The sequence below is a fragment of the Sus scrofa genome, chromosome 2, assembly GCF_000003025.6.
Source record: "Sus scrofa isolate TJ Tabasco breed Duroc chromosome 2, Sscrofa11.1, whole genome shotgun sequence".
Lineage (NCBI taxonomy): Eukaryota > Metazoa > Chordata > Mammalia > Artiodactyla > Suidae > Sus > Sus scrofa.
The window spans coordinates 122,815,833-122,835,607 of record NC_010444.4 but is presented as its reverse complement, the minus strand read 5'-3'; the positions used below and the strand labels follow the sequence as shown (position 1 = coordinate 122,835,607).

The following is a 19,775-nucleotide window of genomic DNA, read 5'->3' as shown; positions in this document are numbered from 1 at the left end:
CCTGTCTTGGGAGGGGAGTGTGACACTATAGCCCATCTGCTTGTTTGCTTGAGTATGTATTTATAAAGCAAAATTTTATTCAGCATCTTTTATGTGCTAGGCCCTTTTGTTAGGCTCCTTAAACACAAAGATGAGTAAAAAGCAAGATTTCTTTTCTCTAGTTGCACAGTCAAATTGGAGGAGACAAATGCATAAATATAATTACAGTACAGGGTGTCAAGTGCATGATAGTAGGTATTTTGGAAGAAGAGAAGTAACATGTCCTGGCAGGGGCAATTATGGAATGTTTCCTGTAGGAGAGGTATTGCCCACCTAAAGAATATGTTGAGAGTTACCCAGAAATAGCAGCAAAGAAAAAGAAGGACAATTCTATATGGGGGAAAGTAGGAGCAGTTTCAGAAAAGAGAAAAGGTGTCATGTATATAAGGACGATCAGGGTCCTGAGAAGATAAGGTGCAAGTAGTGAAGTGGTGAGAAAAGACACTAGCAAGTAAGATAGGGTCTAGACTGGGGAAGACTATTAATGCTGTCCTTGGCAATGCTAGTATTGTGTAATAGAAAGATCCTTTTCAGTTTTTATTGTATTGAAACATGCATGACATAACGTTTACTGTCATAACCATCATTAAATATATATTTTTAAGGTGTTCAACCATCTTATTTTAGATGGCAGAAGAAGATCTCATTTTGAAATGTACAAAGCCCTATGATCACCTGAAGACCAAAACTGTTTTTTTGTCACATGAAAGTTTATGTAGTGTGTCAATTATAAATTGCCACAATAAGTCTGTGTAGCACACAACCACATAAGTCTTAGTAGAACATCTTAGTAGTATATAGTAAGTTTATTGCTCACAAAGTCAGCTGGATGTTGGTGAGGCAGCTCTGCTTGTCTTGGCTGGGCCCATTCTTATACTGGTACAAACTGGCTTTTGGATAGGTCACTGACATGATTAAGCTCTATTCCACTTCTGTTTCTCCTCTAGGCTGTCCCAGGCATATTCTCATGATGATGTCAGGTGAGTAAGAGGAAACAGGGGAATGTAGCTGTATGAACACTTGTCAAGTGTTCAGGGCTGTTTATTCCCCACTACAGAGGAAAGATGTTTCTGTGTACTATGCTGAATACCCTGTGAATTATGAGATTTTCTAGTCTGGTTGGTGGAAACAGGCTCACACATAAGCCTGTGTATAATTATTGCTCTTCTTTTTAGGGGACTTTGGTGTGCAATATTTCTTAAACACAGTAGGAAAATGGGTAACCATAAAGTAAAAGGTTGATAATTATACTTCATTAATATTAAGAACTTCTCGTCGTTAAAAGGCGTTAGGAGAGTGAAAATGCAAATTATAATTAGAAGATATTTGCAACGCATAATATAAAGTATAGTACAAATCAGTAAGAAAGAGGCAGAAAAGCCAGTATTATAAAAATGGGGTCACACACATACACACAGTTTATACTTAAGTGAAAACAAAAAGCTTACACATACACCAATGCGAAAAGTCACTCACCTAGTTAGTGGCAGAGTAAAGACTACTTTTGAGGTCACTTAATTTTTTTTTTTTCTCTTTAGGGCTGCACCTACTACATATGGAAGTTCCCAGGCTGGGGGTCAAATTGGAGCTGTAGCTGCCGGCCACAGCCACAGCCACAGCCACAGCCATGCCAGATCTGAGCCACATCTGCGACCTACACCACAGCTCACAGCAATGCCAGATTGCTGACTCACTGAGCAAGGCCAGGGATCAAACCTGCATCCTCATGGATACTAGTTGGATTCACTTGTGCTGTGCCATGACAGGAACTCCCAAGGTCACTTAAATTTTTAAAAACTTTTATTTTACTTGCAGTGCTGATTAACTTTCTGGCTTTTAAATTTACAAACTGCAAAACATAGATGTGCAAGTTTGAACATTATCAGCATTAATAACATTAATTATGCATTTGTAAAACATTTTATGGCTTACAGAGTGATTTATCATACTCATATTCATTTGATTTTTTTCTCATAACTCTACCAAGGCACAGCAGATACTATAGAAAACCAGGACTTAAAGAAGTTATGTGGCTTGGCCAGAGTCATAATGATGTGTTTAGTGAACCTAGGATTAGAATTTTTATCTTCTTATGCCCAGTCTAATGCCTTTTCCACTTCACATGACTGTCTTTCCAAAAACATTTATAAATCTCATCTGTTCAAGATAATGTCAGGTTCTTAGGATGCTAAGAGATACAAGTCCACCCACCTTCAAATGGTGTAGTGGTATCAGGTAAACCAGCAGTAGAATGTACTAAACCAAGATCCCTTCAGAATCCTAGGCTGGGGTCCCAAGTGAGGTCATTCATAGTAATAATACCTTTTGTTTCACTGGTTCCTGCTCCATCTTAATAGGGTCTGACCATGGTCGCCAGCAAATCTTCCACCACTGGTTATTCTGAAAATCTGTCTATATTTCTATGAGTGTGTGGAGCGTACCAGGAAGGATATCCTCAGAGTGTCAGTCATTTTGAATACATTCTGTTTCCTGAATAGTTATTAAAAGAGTCAGTGATGTCAGTTTTAGTCATATTCATAATTCAAATATTATGTTTTCTTTTGTAGATATTAAAAGTTTTATAATCACATTACAAATTAAGGTGTTAGAAGAATAAATACCCTATGGTAAATAGTCATTGTTTCTCAGTGGTGACATTACAGAGTGCTCTCACTTTTTATGTTATTAATTGCTAAATATTGTAGGTCTTTTACTATTGGAGTGCAGTTTTTATACCTAAAAAAGACAGAGATAATTATAGAAAGTAAAAGTGCAACCGTGAAGTTTTTCTACTGTTTGCTAATGAAGATGGTAACTTTGAGTTATATGCTACTCTACTAAGCTGTCATGTTAGACTTAATACCATTGATATTTGTTGTTGAAAATCAGGTTTTCTTTTTTTTTTTAATTGTTATTTCCCCACTGTACAGCATGGGGACCCAGTTACAAACACATGTATACATAATTTTTTCTCCCATTGTCATGCTGCGTTGTAAATATCTAGACATAGTTCTCAGTGCTACACAGCAGGATCTCATTGTTAATCCATTCCAAAAGCAATAGTTTGCAACCATTAACCCCAAGCTCCCAATCCCTCCCACTCTCTCCCCTTCCCCCGGGCAACCACAAGTCTCCTCTCCAAGTCCATGATTTTCTTTTCTGTGGAAAGGTTCATTTGTGCTGTATATTAGATTCCAGATGTAAGTGATATCATAGGATATTTGTCTTTGTCTTTCTGACTTACTTCACTCAGTATGAGATTCTCTAGTTCCATCCATGTTGCTGCAAATGGCATTATTTCATTCTTTTTTATGGCTGAGTAGTATTCCATTTTGTATATATACCACATCTTCCTAATTCAATTATCTGTCGATGGACATTTGGGTTGTTTCCCTGTCTTGGCTATTGTGAATAGTGCTGCAATGAACATATGGGTGCATGTGTCATTTTTAAGGAAGGTTTTGTCCAGATATATGCCCAAGAGTGGAATTTCTAGATCATATGGTAGTTCTATGTGTAGGTTTCTAAGGTACCTCCATACTGTTCTCCATAGTGGTTGTCCCAGCGTACATTCCCACCACCAGTGCAGGAGGGTTCCCTAAATCACGAAGCCCAATATTTACTCTCATTTGAGACTTTCAGATAAGCATCTCTATCTTTCATTAAATGTTTATTAAGTCTGGGAGTTCCCATCATGGCTCAGTGGTTGACGAATCCAACTAGGAACCATGAGGTTGGAGGTTCAATCCCTGGCCTTTCTCAGTGGGTTAAGGATCCAGCAAGTGAGCTATAGTGTGGGTTGCAGATGTGGCTTGGATCCCGCGTTGCTGTGGTTGTAGCGTAGGCCGGTGGCTACAGCTCCAGTTAGACCCCTAACCTGGGAACCTCCATATGCCATGGGAGCAGCCCTAGAAAAGGCAAAAAGACAAAAAAAAAAGTTTAATAAGTCAAAATTTGGGCCAGGATTTTCTACATTTATATAAAGTATATATAAATTTAAAACTAAAGCTGATGTTTGAGTGTTCAAAAGACAACTAATACATGTTACATTGTTATAGTACTTAAGTATCCACCCATATGCAATATTATTAAATAATTCCAAAACCACTCACTATAATTAAAAGTTTATAAGTTATTCAACAAATATCCTCTGTCTGCATGATAATTCATCTTTTCTAGAATTTCTTTTAGAACCTGTAACCATATAAATATGTTATTATGGGAAATTGGCATAAAAGATTATAAATATTTTAATTTTAAAGGAACAGTGGCTGAGTGGATAAAAAGGCAAAAACCTTCAATATGCTGCCTACAAGAAACTCACCTTTGGACAAAGGATACATATGGATTAAAAGTGAAAGGGTGGGGAAAAATATTTCACGCCAATAGACATGACAGAAAAGCAGGAGTTGCAACACTCATATCAGACAAAATAGACTTTAAAACAAAATACACAAAAAAGAAGAAAGATCCCAAATTGACACTTAACCCTCCACCTAAATGAATTAGAAAAAGAAGAACAAAAAAGTCCTAAAGTCAGCAGAAGGAAGGAAATTATAAAGATCAAAGAAGAAATCAATAAAATAGAGACTCAAAAAACAATAGAGAAAATTAATAAAACCAAGAGCTGGTTCTTTGAAAAGGTAAACAAAATTGACAAACCCCTGGGCAGACTCACTAAAAAGAGGAGAGAAAGAACCCAAATAACCAAAATTATAAATGAAAAAGGAGAAATCACAACGGATACAGCAGAAATACAAAAAACCATAAGAGAATACTATGAACAACTATACGGCAACAAGTTTGACAATCTGGAAGAAGTGGACAATTTTCTAGACTCTTACAGCCTGCCAAAACTGAATCAAGCAGAAACAGACCAACTGAACAGACCGATCACTAGAAATGAAATTGAAGAGGTCATAAAATCACTCCCTACAAATAAAAGTCCAGGACCAGATGGCTTCACAGGTGAATTTTATCAAACATATAAAGAGGAATTGGTGCCCATCCTCCTTAAACTCTTTGAAAAGGTTGAAGAAGAAGGAATACTCCCAAAGACATTCATTCTATGATGCCACCATCACCCTCATTCCAAAACCAGACAAAGATAACACCAAAAAAGAAAACTATTGCCCAATATCTTTGATGAATATAGATGCAAAAATTCTCAACAAAAATCTTAGCCAACCGAATCCAACAACATACCAAAAAAATTATACACCATGACCAGGTTGGGTTCATCCCAGGTTCACAAGGATGGTTCAACATACGCAAATCAATCAGCATCATACACCACATTAACAAAAAAAAAGTCAAAAATCATATGATCATCTCAATAGATGCAGAAAAAGCATTTGACAAAGTCCAACATCCATTCATGATCAAGACCGTCGCCAAACTGGGTATAGAGGGAACATTCCTGAACATAATCAAAGCCATTTATGATAAACCCACAGCAAATATAATCCTCAATGGGGAAAAACTGAAAGCCTTCTCACTCAAATCTGGAATAAGACAGGGATGCCCACTCTCACCACTGCTCTTCAACATAGTTTTGGAAGTCCTAGCCACAGCAATTAGGCAAACAAAAGAAATAAAAGGCATCCATATAGGAAGAGAAGAGATCAAACTGTCACTGTATGCAGATGACATGATACTATACCTAGAAAACCCTAAGGACTCAACCCCAAAACTCCTTGAACTGATTAATAAATTCAGCAAAGTGGCAGGATATAAGATTAGCATTCAGAAGTCAGTTGCATTTCTGTATCCAGCAATGAAATATTAGAAAAGGAATACAAAAATATGATACCTTTTAAAATTGCACCTCACAAAATCAAATACCTCGAATACACCTGACCAAGGAGGTAAAGGACCTATATGCTGAGAACTATAAAACTTTAAACAAAGAAATCAAAGAGGATGTAAAGAAATGGAAAGATATTCCATGTTCCTGGATTGGAAAAATCAATATTGTACAAATGGCCATACTACCCAAAGCAATCTACAGATTCAATGCAATCCCTATCAAATTACCCAGGACATTTTTCACAGAACTAGAACAAACAATCCGAACATTTATATGGAACCACAAAAGACCCAGAATCGCCAAAGCAATCCTGAGAAACAAAAACCAAGCAGGAGGCATAACTCTCCCAGACTTCAAGAAATATTACAAAGCCACAGTCATCAAAACAGTGTGGTACTGGTATCAAAACAAACAAAAAAAAAAAATGGACCAATGGAACAGAACAGAGAGTGCAGAAAAATACCCTGACACCTGTGGTCAATTAATCTTTGACAAAGGGGGCAAGAACATAAAAAGGGCAAAAGACAGTCTATTTAGCAGGAACTGCTGGGAAAACCGGACAGCTGCATGCAAAGCAATGAAACGAGAACACACCCTCACACCATGCACAAAAATAAACTCAAAATGGCTTAAGGACTTAAATATAAGACAAGACACCATCAAACTCCTAGAAGAGAACATAGGCAAAACACTCTCTGACATCAACATCATGAATATTTTCTCAGGTCAGTCTCCCAAAACAATAGAGATTAGAGCAAAAATAAACCCATGGGACCTCATCAAACTGAAAAGCTTTTGCACAGCAAAGGAAACCAAAAAGAAAACAAAAAGACAACTTACAGAATGGGAGAAAATAGTTTCAGATGATGCAACCGACAATGGCTTAGTCTCTAGAATATATAAGCAACTTATAAAACTCAACAGCAAAAAAGCCAACCACCCAATGGAAAAATGGGCAAAAGACCTGAATAGACATTTCTCCAAGGAAGATATACAGATGGCCAGCAAACACATGAAAACATGCTCAACATCACTGGTTATAAGAGAAATGCAAATGAAAATTACCATGAGATACCACCTCACACCAGTCAGAATGGCCCTCATTAATAAGTCCACAAATAACAAGTGCTGGAGGGGGTGTGGAGAAAAGGAAACCCTCCTGCACTGTTGGTAGGAATGTAAACTGGTACAGCCACTATGGAGAAGAGTTTGGACATACCTTAGAAATCTATACATAGAACTTCCATATGACCCCGCAATCCCACTCTTGGGTATATATCCGGACAAAACTCTACTTGAAAGAGACACGTGCACCCGCATGTTCATTGCAGCCATATTCACAATAGCCAGGATATGGAAACAACCCAAATGTCCATCAACAGATGATTGGATTCGGAAGAGGTGGTATATGTACACAATGGAATACTACTCAGCCATAAAAAAGAATGACATAATGCCATTTGCAGCAACATGGATGGAACTAGAGAATCTCATCCTGAGTGAAATGAGCCAGAAAGACAAAGACAAATACCATATGATATCACTTATAACTGGAATCTAATATCCAGCACAAATGAACATCTCCTCAGAAAAGAAAATCATGGACTTGGAGAAAAGACTTGTGGCGGCCTGATGGGAGGGGGAGGGAGTGGGAGGGATCGGGAGTTTGGGGTTATCAGACACAACTTAGAATAGATTTACAAGGAGATCCTGCTGAGTAGCATTGAGAACTATGTCTAGATACTCATATTGCAACAAAACAAAGTGTGGGGAAAAAAATGTAATTGTAGTGTATACATGTAAGGATAACCTGATTCCCTTGCTGTACAGTGGGAAAATAGAAAATAATAGTAATAATAAAAAGAAACAAAAATTATGTTGCTATGGAAAGTGTCTCTGTTTGAAAATCTTTTAAAAAGTTGAAACTTTATATAGAATGTTAAATGTCTTAGAAACACGTGAATGATGCAATTGATCATGAAGCACTAGTTTCCCATGGTATCAAGTTGATATATATTCTTGGTTGATAATTTAGAGGCTTTTGGTATCTCCATTTTTATGGTAGAGTAATGATTTCTGTGCGTATGTACGTATATATGTGATTACACAAAATACAACAATTGTAGAAAAGGTTTTTCTAATATCTACTTTCCTTATATGATTATACAATTTTAAAAATTGCATGACCTTTATTCCCTTTAGAATTTTTTTCTCCAAATGAATGTTCTAAAAATGTCACTTTGAATTACAGCATAGTGTTTGGAAACTATAACTTATTTATGTTCTTGATGTAGATTTCAACAATGTGCTGAGTTTTGTTCTGGTTGAATTTTTTCTGTATCTTAAAGAAATTGCTGAAAATATTTATATGTGAGGATTTCAGATTTTGTGTTATGGAAAGCAGTGTTAGAATTGCATAGAATAAAAGGAAGTAAACTAAAATTCCTAGAAGAGAATCAATATGCACTATATATGTATCTATAAATATCTGTATATTTTTAATTAAATAGTTCATATTTGCTTCATAAAGTCTAATTGTTTTTTTAAACAGATTTCTCCGCTTAGAAGTCGTTCTATTCTTTTTTCTATAATATGAACAATTGGCTAAATTTCTAGTTCTTTTCTTGTGCCATTAGTGACCTCTCCCTGCTTTATAAACTTACTGAAGTCCCTCAAAAGAGATAAATTATGACTGATAATATTTGTTTCCCAGTTCTAACTTTTCTCTATAAAAGTTAATATTTGATTAAAGCAGTTTATCAACTTTGTAAGTGTGGACACAAATTCTTAATGTCTTTATAGAGATCCCTTCTCTACCTCTCATTTCCACATCTCCTTCTCCAAAGTTACCAAAAATTATAAATTTAAGTATTAACTGCTACTGCTGAATTTGAATTCATAGCTATAGTGTATTTTCTAATGACTGTGATCAGCATTCATTAATTCAACCACTGTTTATTGAACACCAGGCACTATTTTGACCACTAGCCAAGATATTTGGCTAAATGTATCACTCAACAGAAGTTTAGTTTTGTATCATTATTTAGAGTTGCTCACATTTGAAATTTTAAGTGCTTAATTTTTAGGCTCCTGAATTATATGCTTGCACCTAGTTTTTGTATGGTGGGAAAGCAATGTGTAACTTTATTTCTCATTTTAATGTGCACAAACTTGCTAAACTTTAAATCAAGTGACTTCTACAAGTTTTTTTTTTTTTTTTTTTTTTTTGTCGTTTTGTAGTTTTTGGAATTGTGTTTTACCATAGAAGCTATGAAATGAAGTTTCTCAGGTCAACTCAGAAAAAAAAAAAAATTTAAACAGTAATGTGTTTTGGAAGTAGCACTAATATTATTTTATTTGTAATTAAAGTTCTTTTTAACCTTGCTCTTAATCAAATTTTCTGAGTTTCAAAATCAATCCTGGAATCTTTACTTTCTGTAAAAAATTTGAAAATGGAAATTATATATGATAATTATAACAATGTATTAATAATAATGACAATATATAATTATTTGTATTATATGATTTTAGGATTGATCACTAAAAAATAGATTTTAACACTATCAGGTCCAGCTCTGTGATTTTTATTGGGTGAGGGGGAACTGAGAAACTAAGTGACTTGCCTGAAATTCATTCAACACTGGATCCTCAACCCAATGAGTGGGGCTAGGAATAGAACCCGTATTCTCATGGATACTAGTCGGGTTTGTAACCACATTGTAACCACAATGGGAACTCCTTTTTTTTTTTTTTTTTTTTTTTTTTTTGGTCTTTTTGCCATTTCTAGGGCTGCACCCTTGGCATATGGAGGTTCCCAGGCTAGGGGTCTAATCGGAGCTGTAGCTGCCAGCCTATGCCAGAGCCACAGCAATGAGGGATCCAAGCCACGTCTGCGACCTACACCACAGCTCATGGCAATGCCGGATTGTTAACCCACTGAGCAAGGGCAGGGATCGAACCCGCAACCTCATGGTTCCTAGTTGGATTCGTTAACCACTGCGCCACGATGGGAACTCCTGTCTACTCTTAATATATCTAGTTACTGGATAATTCCCAGAGAGATGATTTGTGAAGGATATTATGAAGTCCTTTAACAAATTATATATTTCACATTCCTTTTTCATACAGCCATGTGAGCCACAGGAAGAAATAAAACTCTCCTTGAAATAAAAACAGTCTTAAAAAATCAAATTAATTCCAATAAACAAAATCTACTTTGAATATTGCGTATTTCCCAAAGGTTTTGCTTTAATCAGTTTTCTGTTATAAACTCCTCCAGTGATGACTTGGAATTAAGTACTGAAAGCAGTAGTTGGCTGTACTGTTCTACTAGTTGAAATAACAAAGCTGTTAGTAATTACGGTTAATCAACATTATGAATTATTCTTACGGTTATTTAATCATAGGCTTTTTTTTTTTTTTTTTGTCTTTTTGCTATTTCTTTGGGCCGCTCCTGTGGCATATTGAGGTTCCCAGGCTAGGGGTCCAATTGGAGCTGTAGCCACTGTCCTACACCAGAGCCACAGCAACTCGGGATCCGAGCCGCGTCTGCAACCTACACCACAGCTCATGGCAACGCCGGATCGTTAACCCACTGAGCAAGGCCAGGGACCGAACCCGCAACCTCATGGTTCCTAGTCAGATTCGTTAACCACTGTGCCACGACGGGAACTCCGGCTTTCTTTTATCATACATGTTCTCAACCATTCTCCTCCATCTCTTTCCTTCCCTGCATTTCTTTTTTCATTTTTTCCATTGGTAGAAATGCAGGGTAATTTTAATATGATCATATCTGAAACATTATCAGTCATACATGCTTTAAAGAATTTGTTCCAAAATTAAATACATTCTGCAGTTAATCTTTTAGGACACACACTTTGCCTCCCTCCTCTCCCTCCCGACTCCATCTCTTTTTGAGGAAGGAGAGGAAACAAGTTGTATAAGAGAATTCTTTGAAGAAAAGCAGTCAGAGTGGAAGAACCGTATTTCTCATCATAGGTCCTTATATGTGATTTTGGTCAGAATGTGGGGTAGGGATATAGCTTTATGAGTGTGAAATTACTTATGTCACATAATTAAAGTAGGAATCAAAGGGCCAAAATGCTGACATTCAATTTTCTATTTTCTTTCTCATGTCTGACTATCTCAGCTAAAATATCATCTCAGTGGAGGAAAGTATCTGTAGTAATTTTTATCTAAAAAGATATATGTGTGTATGCACACATATATATATGTATGTATGTGTGTGTGTGTGTGTGTGTGTTTATATACACTCACACCCACACAGGCATACACCCATCAGTTTATAAAAGAAACAGTAGAAAAATAAACCATAAAAAAAAAAAGTTGTCAATTCTCCAGGGTGATTAAACCATTTCACTCCCTCTTCAGTGTATGAGAGTTTCATTTGCTTCCTATCCTCTCCATTTGGTGGTGTTAGTCTTTTTGATTTTAACTGTTCTAATGAGTGTGAAATGTTATCTCATTGTGATTTTAATTTGCATTAAATCATGTGTAGCCCTTTTACATGTACCAATTTGCTATTCATATATCTTTTGTTGAAGTGTCTGTTCATTCTTTTGCCCACTGGAAGGGGCTTATTGGTCTTTTTTTTGATTAATAGGAATTTATATGTTTTGAATATATTGTATTTGTTGGACATATGTATAACTGTTCTTATTTGTATTTAACAAACAGTAGCAAAATGTTGCTGTGTATAGAAGATATAGGTACATTTAATGTTTATAAACTGGCGTTTCGGAAGGAAATTAAAGTAATTAGTATTTAAAACACAGACCTTATAATTTTAAACTTAAAACAAAAATTGCATTTTGTTATTCTGTTTTTGATTTCAGGTGCAGTTAAAAACTAGCCTTTCTAGTCAGTATGTAATTCGGACGCAACCAACTAATAGATGCCTTTCTACATTGGAGTGTGCTGCTGTTGCTCTTTCTATCTTGGAGAAGAATAATTGCATACAAGAGGTGTGTCTTTGCAAAGTTATATAATTTTTTGAACTAGGAGTTTGGTTAGATTTCAGCTACAGGATTTAGAGATGCATGCAGAAGTTGTTAAATTTGTAGCTTAAGTGACAAGTAGACTACATCTGTGATAGAAATTTGTGTATTTTTATAACCTTCCTTTCCCCTCTGGTGTTTTTCTTTTAGTTCAGCATTCCAGATTGCAAGATTGCATTATTTAAATATTCATTCTAAGCAGTGCAAACAGCATTTGTAATATGCTAAATTGTTTTTAAGTAGCATAACATTAAATACAGGGTTTTTTTTTGGCTAGACCTTTCGGTATTTTGTATTTCTGTTTTACTATTTTGTATTCACTTGTACTCAACTTTTTTCTTTTTAATTAAAAGGAACATTTCATAGGAAGATTTTTTTCCATTGATGCTTTTATTTGAGGAGGTATACCACCTTCCTGTTTATCTTAATAACCTTGTTTAAGGCATAAAAAGATAGAGTTTTTTTTTTTTTTGAGAAAAAAAAGCCTACAGAGTATAAAAAGGTTATAACCTGCAATCAACATTTTATTTAATTTCCATGAAAGCCTGATGATTTCATATATAATTCATAATCATTGGTAAATAATAATGTTTCAGGGAGCTCACTAATGTCTCAGTCTTTTGGAACATGTAAGAATCTTTATATTTGTGACAAGAGAAAAAAATAGTAAAATAAAACTAAATTGTTAGGCTTTTTTAATCACTGAAAATTTTTGATAAATACAGCTCAGGAAGTAAAGTCAGAGGGTAATGAGCACAACTAAATGGAGTCTTATAACTCTTACCTCTAACACACACACACACACACACACACACACACCACACACACACACACAGAGTACTCTTTCCTGCCTTCTTTCTCTCTCATTCTCTACCATGGCTTCTATTATAAACGTATGCCTTAGCCATGAGGGAAATTTCAATAATGGATAAAAGCTTAGGTCAGGGTAACTGGATTAGTTACCAAGGAAAAGAACAAAAGACCTCCAGAGTAAGGAAAGTTGAAGAATGCCAGAACAACATTGTAAATCAACTATCCTTTGGTAAAACTTTAAAAAATGAAAAAAAAAAAAAAAAAAAAAAAGAGACCAGAAGAAGTATTGAATTGCCTTTTTCCTCTCCCCTACCCTACGCCATGGAATGTATCAGAGTAGGAGGCTTTCTTCTTTTGAAAGAAGTAGGCTTTCATGAATAGGCTTTTTTTGTGTGTGTGTGTGTCTGTGTGAGTAGCCTTTGTTTGGGGTGTGGGCAGTTTTTCTTTTTCTCTTCTATCTTCTTGGAGGAAATAAATTCATGAGGGATCCTAAATCCTTTCTCTAAATGGCAAGAGAGTATCCTCAGACTTTTCTCCCTTTTTTCTAACCTTATCACCTACTCCTCTGTACCTTCCATCAACAAATCACTTAATATGCCCCTTAGTACCCCTTAATATATTGTTTTGTTTATTCACTGTCATGTCTATGTTCTTGAGCATAAAAGACATTGTTTTTAGATGTCTTGAAGGCAAAATGAAACTCAGAGCTTTTATTTAAATTTGCTTTCTGTACTGTCTCTGTATTTTCGCTTTTGTTAATGTAAAACTCTAGGATCAGCCAACAACAGGTGTAGAACACATTAATAGTTCAAATCTTAAGGGAAAAATAAAATATTCTTTGGCTATAGATTTAAAATTTCTTCCCTCTTCTTCTTTTAGTTTAAGAAAAGAGTCCTCTTTGGACTTGTATTTATTTTTCCTACAATTAGAATTGGATTTTTACTATTCCTAAGCAAAAGCTTTAATGTTGGTGATTGTAGTGTTTTAATAATAGTAGTTGTAGTGTAATAGGACTATGGTTTGGGATAGGGTTTGTGCTACTACTAGGAATGCTGCTGCTGCTTCCCACTTTCCAGTTTTATAAGATGTATTATGCTGATATCAATTAATGTACTCTGACAGCAGGAAATCAACCTTTTTTTTTAGTATAATATGTAACTACAAAGTTTAAGATACAGAGGATGTCAGGACCTATCATTTCTTCAGCTTTAATTATTATTTTCTATGGATCAAGTTGAACATAAAATCCCAAAGCACTAGTGAAGTCCTAGAGTTCTCATTCTTTTTGCTTTGGTCACCAGAAGTAGTCCTACTATAGAAAAACAATGTCTGACAATCAGATGCATGATTTGGGAGGTGCTGATAAGGTGGTTGGCAGAATATGAGCAGAAGAAGAGCATAATGAAACATCTGGGAAAAATTAGCTTTCTTAGTAGGGGAACCTCAAGTCCAGCCTGTTTAAATCTAGCTACAGTAAAGAAATTAGCACATTCCTCTGAGAAACACAACTAACGTCATGTCTGAAATAGGTGTTTTCTTTCTTTCCTGGGGAGGAAAGCTATGACATGCCATTTCCCCCCAATAACCTTTTATTAGAGGCATCCTAATAAAATCTTAAGATGATGGGGAAAGTTGTAATTTTTCAGCTGGATTCATTCTGTAGAGGTAGGGTTCTTCAAAATAAAGAACTTAGCCTAGACTGGCCTTCTTGGTCTGTTGATTCATCTCACCCTTTATTCTTAAGCAGTTTTTCAAACACTTGGAAATAAAATGATGTGAAATTTCAAAGTGGGTTTGAATTCAAACTTCACTACTTAGTCATTGTCAGTTTTTGCCCGTGGGCAATTCATGTAATCTCTTTGTGTTTGTTTCCTTATCTGCAATATACAAAAAATAGTTACCTCATAATATTGTTGTGAGAATCAAATGAGATAATGTGTGTGAATTGCCTGACACCAGGCACTCAAGAAGAGTTCATCCTTTTGCCCTTCCTTGCCTCTCTGATTCTTGCCCGTAGATTGATTAAAAAAAACAAAAACAAAAAAACAAAGACTGAAAGTTTGTGATTTTCATTTTGCTATTTTAATATTTATAAGGGTTTTTCATATTTTGGAAGCCATGAGTTTGGGATCTTTTTAAAATTACAAAACCTTTCTAACTGTGGAGGTTTATGTTATGAAATTTTATACCTAGATGTGACAAAGCTTTGTGTCATAGCCTAAATGCCGTGACTTTACTTATCACTAGTAGTTGGTAATAATGATCTTTTGAAACCATCACTTTGCAACCTATAGACAAAAGGATTCGTAAAACACTGATTTTCCCCCAAGTAAACTTTTAGAAACTAACTTATTTTGTGAGTAGAAGATTTTATTTGCTCCTCTGAACCAGTACACATCTTATATAGGTTCGCATTGCCTCAAAAGTGATGTTATTAATGTATAGAGAAATAGTAACATTTATTATCAGTCAAATGGTGTGCTAAACACTTTAAATGTATTATCTTAGTGTACCATAATGATAATAATAAGGTGAATATTATATTCCTCATTTTATTGATGAAGAAATTGAGGCAAGTGGAGGTAATTTAGCAGGGCACACAGAGCTAGTAAGTGATTGCATTTGGAATTACTTAAAACTCTAAAAATCAGAATGGTAGGAAAAAGGTTTATTCCTTTTTCACACTGTCTGTCCAGGTGGATTGCCAAGGAAGCATCTGCTAATTACAGTCCTTTAGGGATCCAGGCTGATGGACTCACCATCTAGACAAATTATTCTACTTTTATCAAGAAAGGAATAAGGGTATATGGTGAATCATACACCACTATTAAAGCATCTGCCCAGAGGTGACACACATTATTCATGCTCACATTTCATTAATCAATTTAAGTTATATGGTCATGCCTAACTTCAGAGGGACTAGAAAATGCAGTCTGATCATGTACCATGAAAGATGACTGGTGTATTTGTGAACAGCCCTAGTGACTAACACAGAGATGGAGTGGGGATCGAATCCAGATCTGTCTATCTCCAAAATTAACTCCCTTAATTACTTCAGCAAATTGATAGGACCTTACCTTCAGTAAGTAAAAGTTTGTGGCCATTAACCATAGGAATAATAATATTCTTCTGTCTATGAAGAATCTAATAAATGTCATAAAATAGCAGTAGAATCTTCAATTGTCTCAGTCTGTGCCTGGTCCTAGGTATATTTCCTAGGTATGATGTTTTCAGGATCCAGTCACTTTCCTGTGTTGACTCTGTAAAGTAATATAAAGTCATTTCTACATTTCTTCTCTCGTTTGAAAAATTGAAGATAAGAGAAATTGTGAGAACATATCTAAGGGGCTTCCTACAAAACGTCAGGTATGGATAGTCTTTTTAAGATATTTCTTTTTCTAACTGGTGTATATCATTAGGAGTTACATTTGGTTGCATGTAATAGAGCCCTTATTGCAGGGCTTTTTCACTCGTAAATAAGAAATGCTGAAGTGAGCAGTCCAGGCTGAAGATGCAGCTGAAAATGACATCAGGGACCCAGATTTCTTCTGTGTTTCTGTCCATCCTTGTATGTATTTGCCTTTAACCTTCATGTTTATTGCTCCATAGTCACATGATGTTCTAGGCAAGAAGAAGAGGTAAAAGCCTATGCTTGCTGAGTCTGGCCTGACGTAAGGCCTTCTACTTACATCTTTTTGGATAAAGTATATCATTAATTAGTGTAATATTACTAGCTGAACACATTACCACCTTGAATAAAATTTTGGATTTTTAAAATAAGGAAGAAAAGAATAGATATGGAGAAGCAGCTACCCACTGACTGCCACAAATTTGTAAGAGTTCATTGTAAATTAAAGCTGTCAACCCCTTTGCCACCACTTCTTTTGTATATGTGGGGGAACATATTATCACATAGACATTGTGACATTTTTGTAGTTAAATCTATCTTTGTTCCTTTTATTTATTTATTTATTTTTAAACAATCTGCACTATAGAGTTTTTGCTGTTGTTATTTAAAAGAGTTAGATCAAGGATCTCAGGCCCAAGGTACAAATATGACTCACATATGTTTAAAACATGGACTTAGTGTTTTTATTTTTTTCTAATTTGTGAATTCCTTCAGGAAGGATATATGGTCCAGTTGTTTTACAACCCTCGCCAGTCTTTGTTATCTTGTAGATCCACCTCGTTCATATGTTTATGTTATGTATCTGGCCCTATAGGTATCTGAATGTACCAGATGTATCAGATGTACCAAAACCTGGATATCTAACTTGTATGTGTCTCATGGACTAGTGTGAGAGAATTAGTAAACTTATCCATTGCTGCCGTTATTTTATTGTTATCAAATAGCAGGAAACTTGTATTAGACTGCAGTTGAAACTGAATTAACTAATTTGTACCTAAATGCCTCTTTTAGTTTGCTTGGTACAGATTAGTCATTATAATGGCAACACCTTTTTGTAGTGTTTGAATATATTAATGTATAAAACTAAATTTAGACTTTATCATCTATATGGAAAATTAGTATTGGCGTCTTATTGAAATTCCTTAGGTAATATGTAAGTATGAATTTAAAGAAATTATTTATTTAGAAATTATCATATATTTATTAGAGTAATATTGCTTTTCATAGTTCAAAGCCAGTAATAAAAATATAATCCCTTTTTCTGAAGAAAAAATATAGATAGAATATAATGATTTGTCACAGACACTTTTTTTAGTATCTTTCTTTTTTTATCTTAACAGACTTTGCTTCGCCCTCTTCAAGCTTTATGTTCTTTCCAGCTTCAGCATGGTGCTCAAATTCGCCTCAGCAAGGAACACCTTCTGAAAAATGGATTATATCCTAAGCCAATGCCAAAGAACAAACGCAAACTCAGGAAAATGGAATTGTTGATGAATAGCATTAAAATTTAGCGCAATTGTTCTCATGGTGCTAGTTATGATGTCTTCAGCTGAGAATACCGAGTTAACTTTTTATACGTTTTAAATGCAGGTTTTTGTCTAATGAATGAGAGTTACATACTAAACTTACCCAGAAAAAGGAGTAATCCAAATAGCCATAAAAGCAAACACACCAACAAATTTCACTGACTCAGTAAATTGCAAACTTTATTGTTTTTAAAATGTGCCTCTGATACATTTTTGTCAAATCCGTAATTTGAAACATGAGTAGTTGTTGAGCTGGGTTAGAAATTCCTATTTATGAAATGGAATGTAAGGAAATTGGTGTGCCTAATTGGGACAGTATAGTTTCCATTAATGTTTATGGATAATTAGGTATAGACCTGTAATAGAGGATACCTACATCAGGCTACAATCTTGTAATTGAATGTTATAGTTTGAAATAAGTAACAAAAGGAAGTAGTAATCAATTAATTTAGATTGAATTTATTTCATAAATAAGTGTTCTTTAGGGACTAAACTTGAACTCAGCTAATGTGATTTAAGCATGCTATTAATTGCCCTAATTAAAAAATTAAATTATAATTGACATATAACATTTTATTATTTTTCAAGTGTATGACACAATGATTTGGTATTTGTGTACATTGTAAAGTGGTCATTACAGTATGTCTAGTTAACATCTGTCACCAAACACAGTTACAATAATTCTTTTTTCTTGTGATGAGAACTTTTTAAAATTATTATTATTATTTTTTTTACTTTTTAGGGCCACACCCATGGCATGTGGAGATTGCCAGGGTAGGGGTTGAATTGGAGCTGTAGCTGCCAGCCTACGCCGCAGCCACAGCAATGAAGGATCTGAGCTGTACTTGCAACCTACACCACAGCTCATGGCAACATCAGATCCTTAACCCCCTGAGCAAGGCCAGGGATTGACCCGGCATCTTCATGGATGCTAGTCAGATTAACCGCTGAGCCGTGACAGGAACAACGTGATGAAAACTTTTAAGATTTACTCCCTTTTAAGATTTACTCCTGTTGTACATCTCCATGACTTGTTTCATCCATTTCATGCCCACCTTTACCTCCATCTCTGCCTCTAACAAACACCAATGTGTTCTCTTTATCTTAGAGCTTGCCTCTAAGCTAGTTTGTTTGTTTCCAGATTCTACGTATAAGTGATATCATATCTTTCTCTGTCTGACTTACTTCACTTAGCATAATGCCCTCAAGGTCCATCCTTGTTGCAAATGGCAAGATATCTTTATTGTTTGTGGCTGAATAATATTCCCGTGTGTGTGTGTGTGTGTGTGTGTGTGTGTGTGTGTGTGTGTTTGGGCTCACGTGTGTGTGACATTTTATTTATCTATTCATCCATTGATAGACTATTTCTGTATCTTGGTTATTGTAAACAGTGCTGCAAGGAACATGAAGGTGCAGATATCTTTTTGAGTTAGTGTTTTCTTCAGATAAATAACCAGAAGTGGAGTCACTAGATCCTATGATAGTTCTATTTTTAATTTTGTACAAACTTCCATGCTGTTTTCTGTAGAGGCTGCACCAATTTGTATTCCCACTAACAGTGCACAAGATTTCCCTTTTCTCCACATCCTTGCCAGCATTTTTTATTTGTTGTCTTTTCGATGATTGCCATTCTGATATTAGGTGGTAACTCAGTGTGTTTTTGATTTGTATTTCTCTGATGATTAGTGATGTTGAGCATCTTTTCCTGTACCTGTTGCCCATCTCTATGTCTTCTTTGGAAAAATACCTATTCAGACCCTTTGCCCATATTTAAATTGGATTGTTTGTTTTTTGATATTTAATTATATTATTTATATATTTTGGATATTAATCCCTTATTAGACATATGATTTGAAAATATTTTCTCTCATTAAGTGGATGCTTTTTCATTTTGTTGATGGTTTCCTTTGCTGTACAGAAGCTCTTCAGTGTAATGTAGTCCCATTTGTTTATTTTTGACTTTATTGCCTGCCTTTGCTTTTGGTGTCAGATTCAAAAAAATCATTGCCAAGACCAGTGTCATAGAGCTTACTGCCTATGTTTTCTTCTGGGAGTTCTATGATTTCAGATCTTACACTTTAAGTTTATAATTTTAGTCAGCGGAATCCAAAAACATGTAAAAAAGGTCATACACTGTGACCAAGTGGGAGTCATCTGAAATT

The 19,775-nt window shown here is 35.2% G+C and overlaps 1 protein-coding gene across 3 annotated transcripts in view; it reads left to right on the top strand.

Annotated features, from left to right (window-relative positions):
* DTWD2 (DTW domain containing 2) overlaps window positions 1-19,775 on the top strand; it is a 256,749-nt gene that overhangs the window by 101,395 nt on the left and 135,579 nt on the right. Inside the window, exons 5-7 of one of the 3 annotated variants that reach the window (XM_021084662.1) lie at window positions 11,704-11,832; window positions 15,995-16,044; window positions 17,428-17,607. In XM_021084662.1, the coding sequence (XP_020940321.1) occupies window positions 11,704-11,832; window positions 15,995-16,044; window positions 17,428-17,512 (264 nt within the window). In that variant the 3' untranslated portion in view covers window positions 17,513-17,607. Of the gene's footprint in view, window positions 1-11,703; window positions 11,833-15,994; window positions 16,045-17,427; window positions 18,172-19,775 lie in introns of those variants that run through there. The other 2 variants (XM_003480896.4, XM_021084663.1) reach the window with 2 other exon arrangements.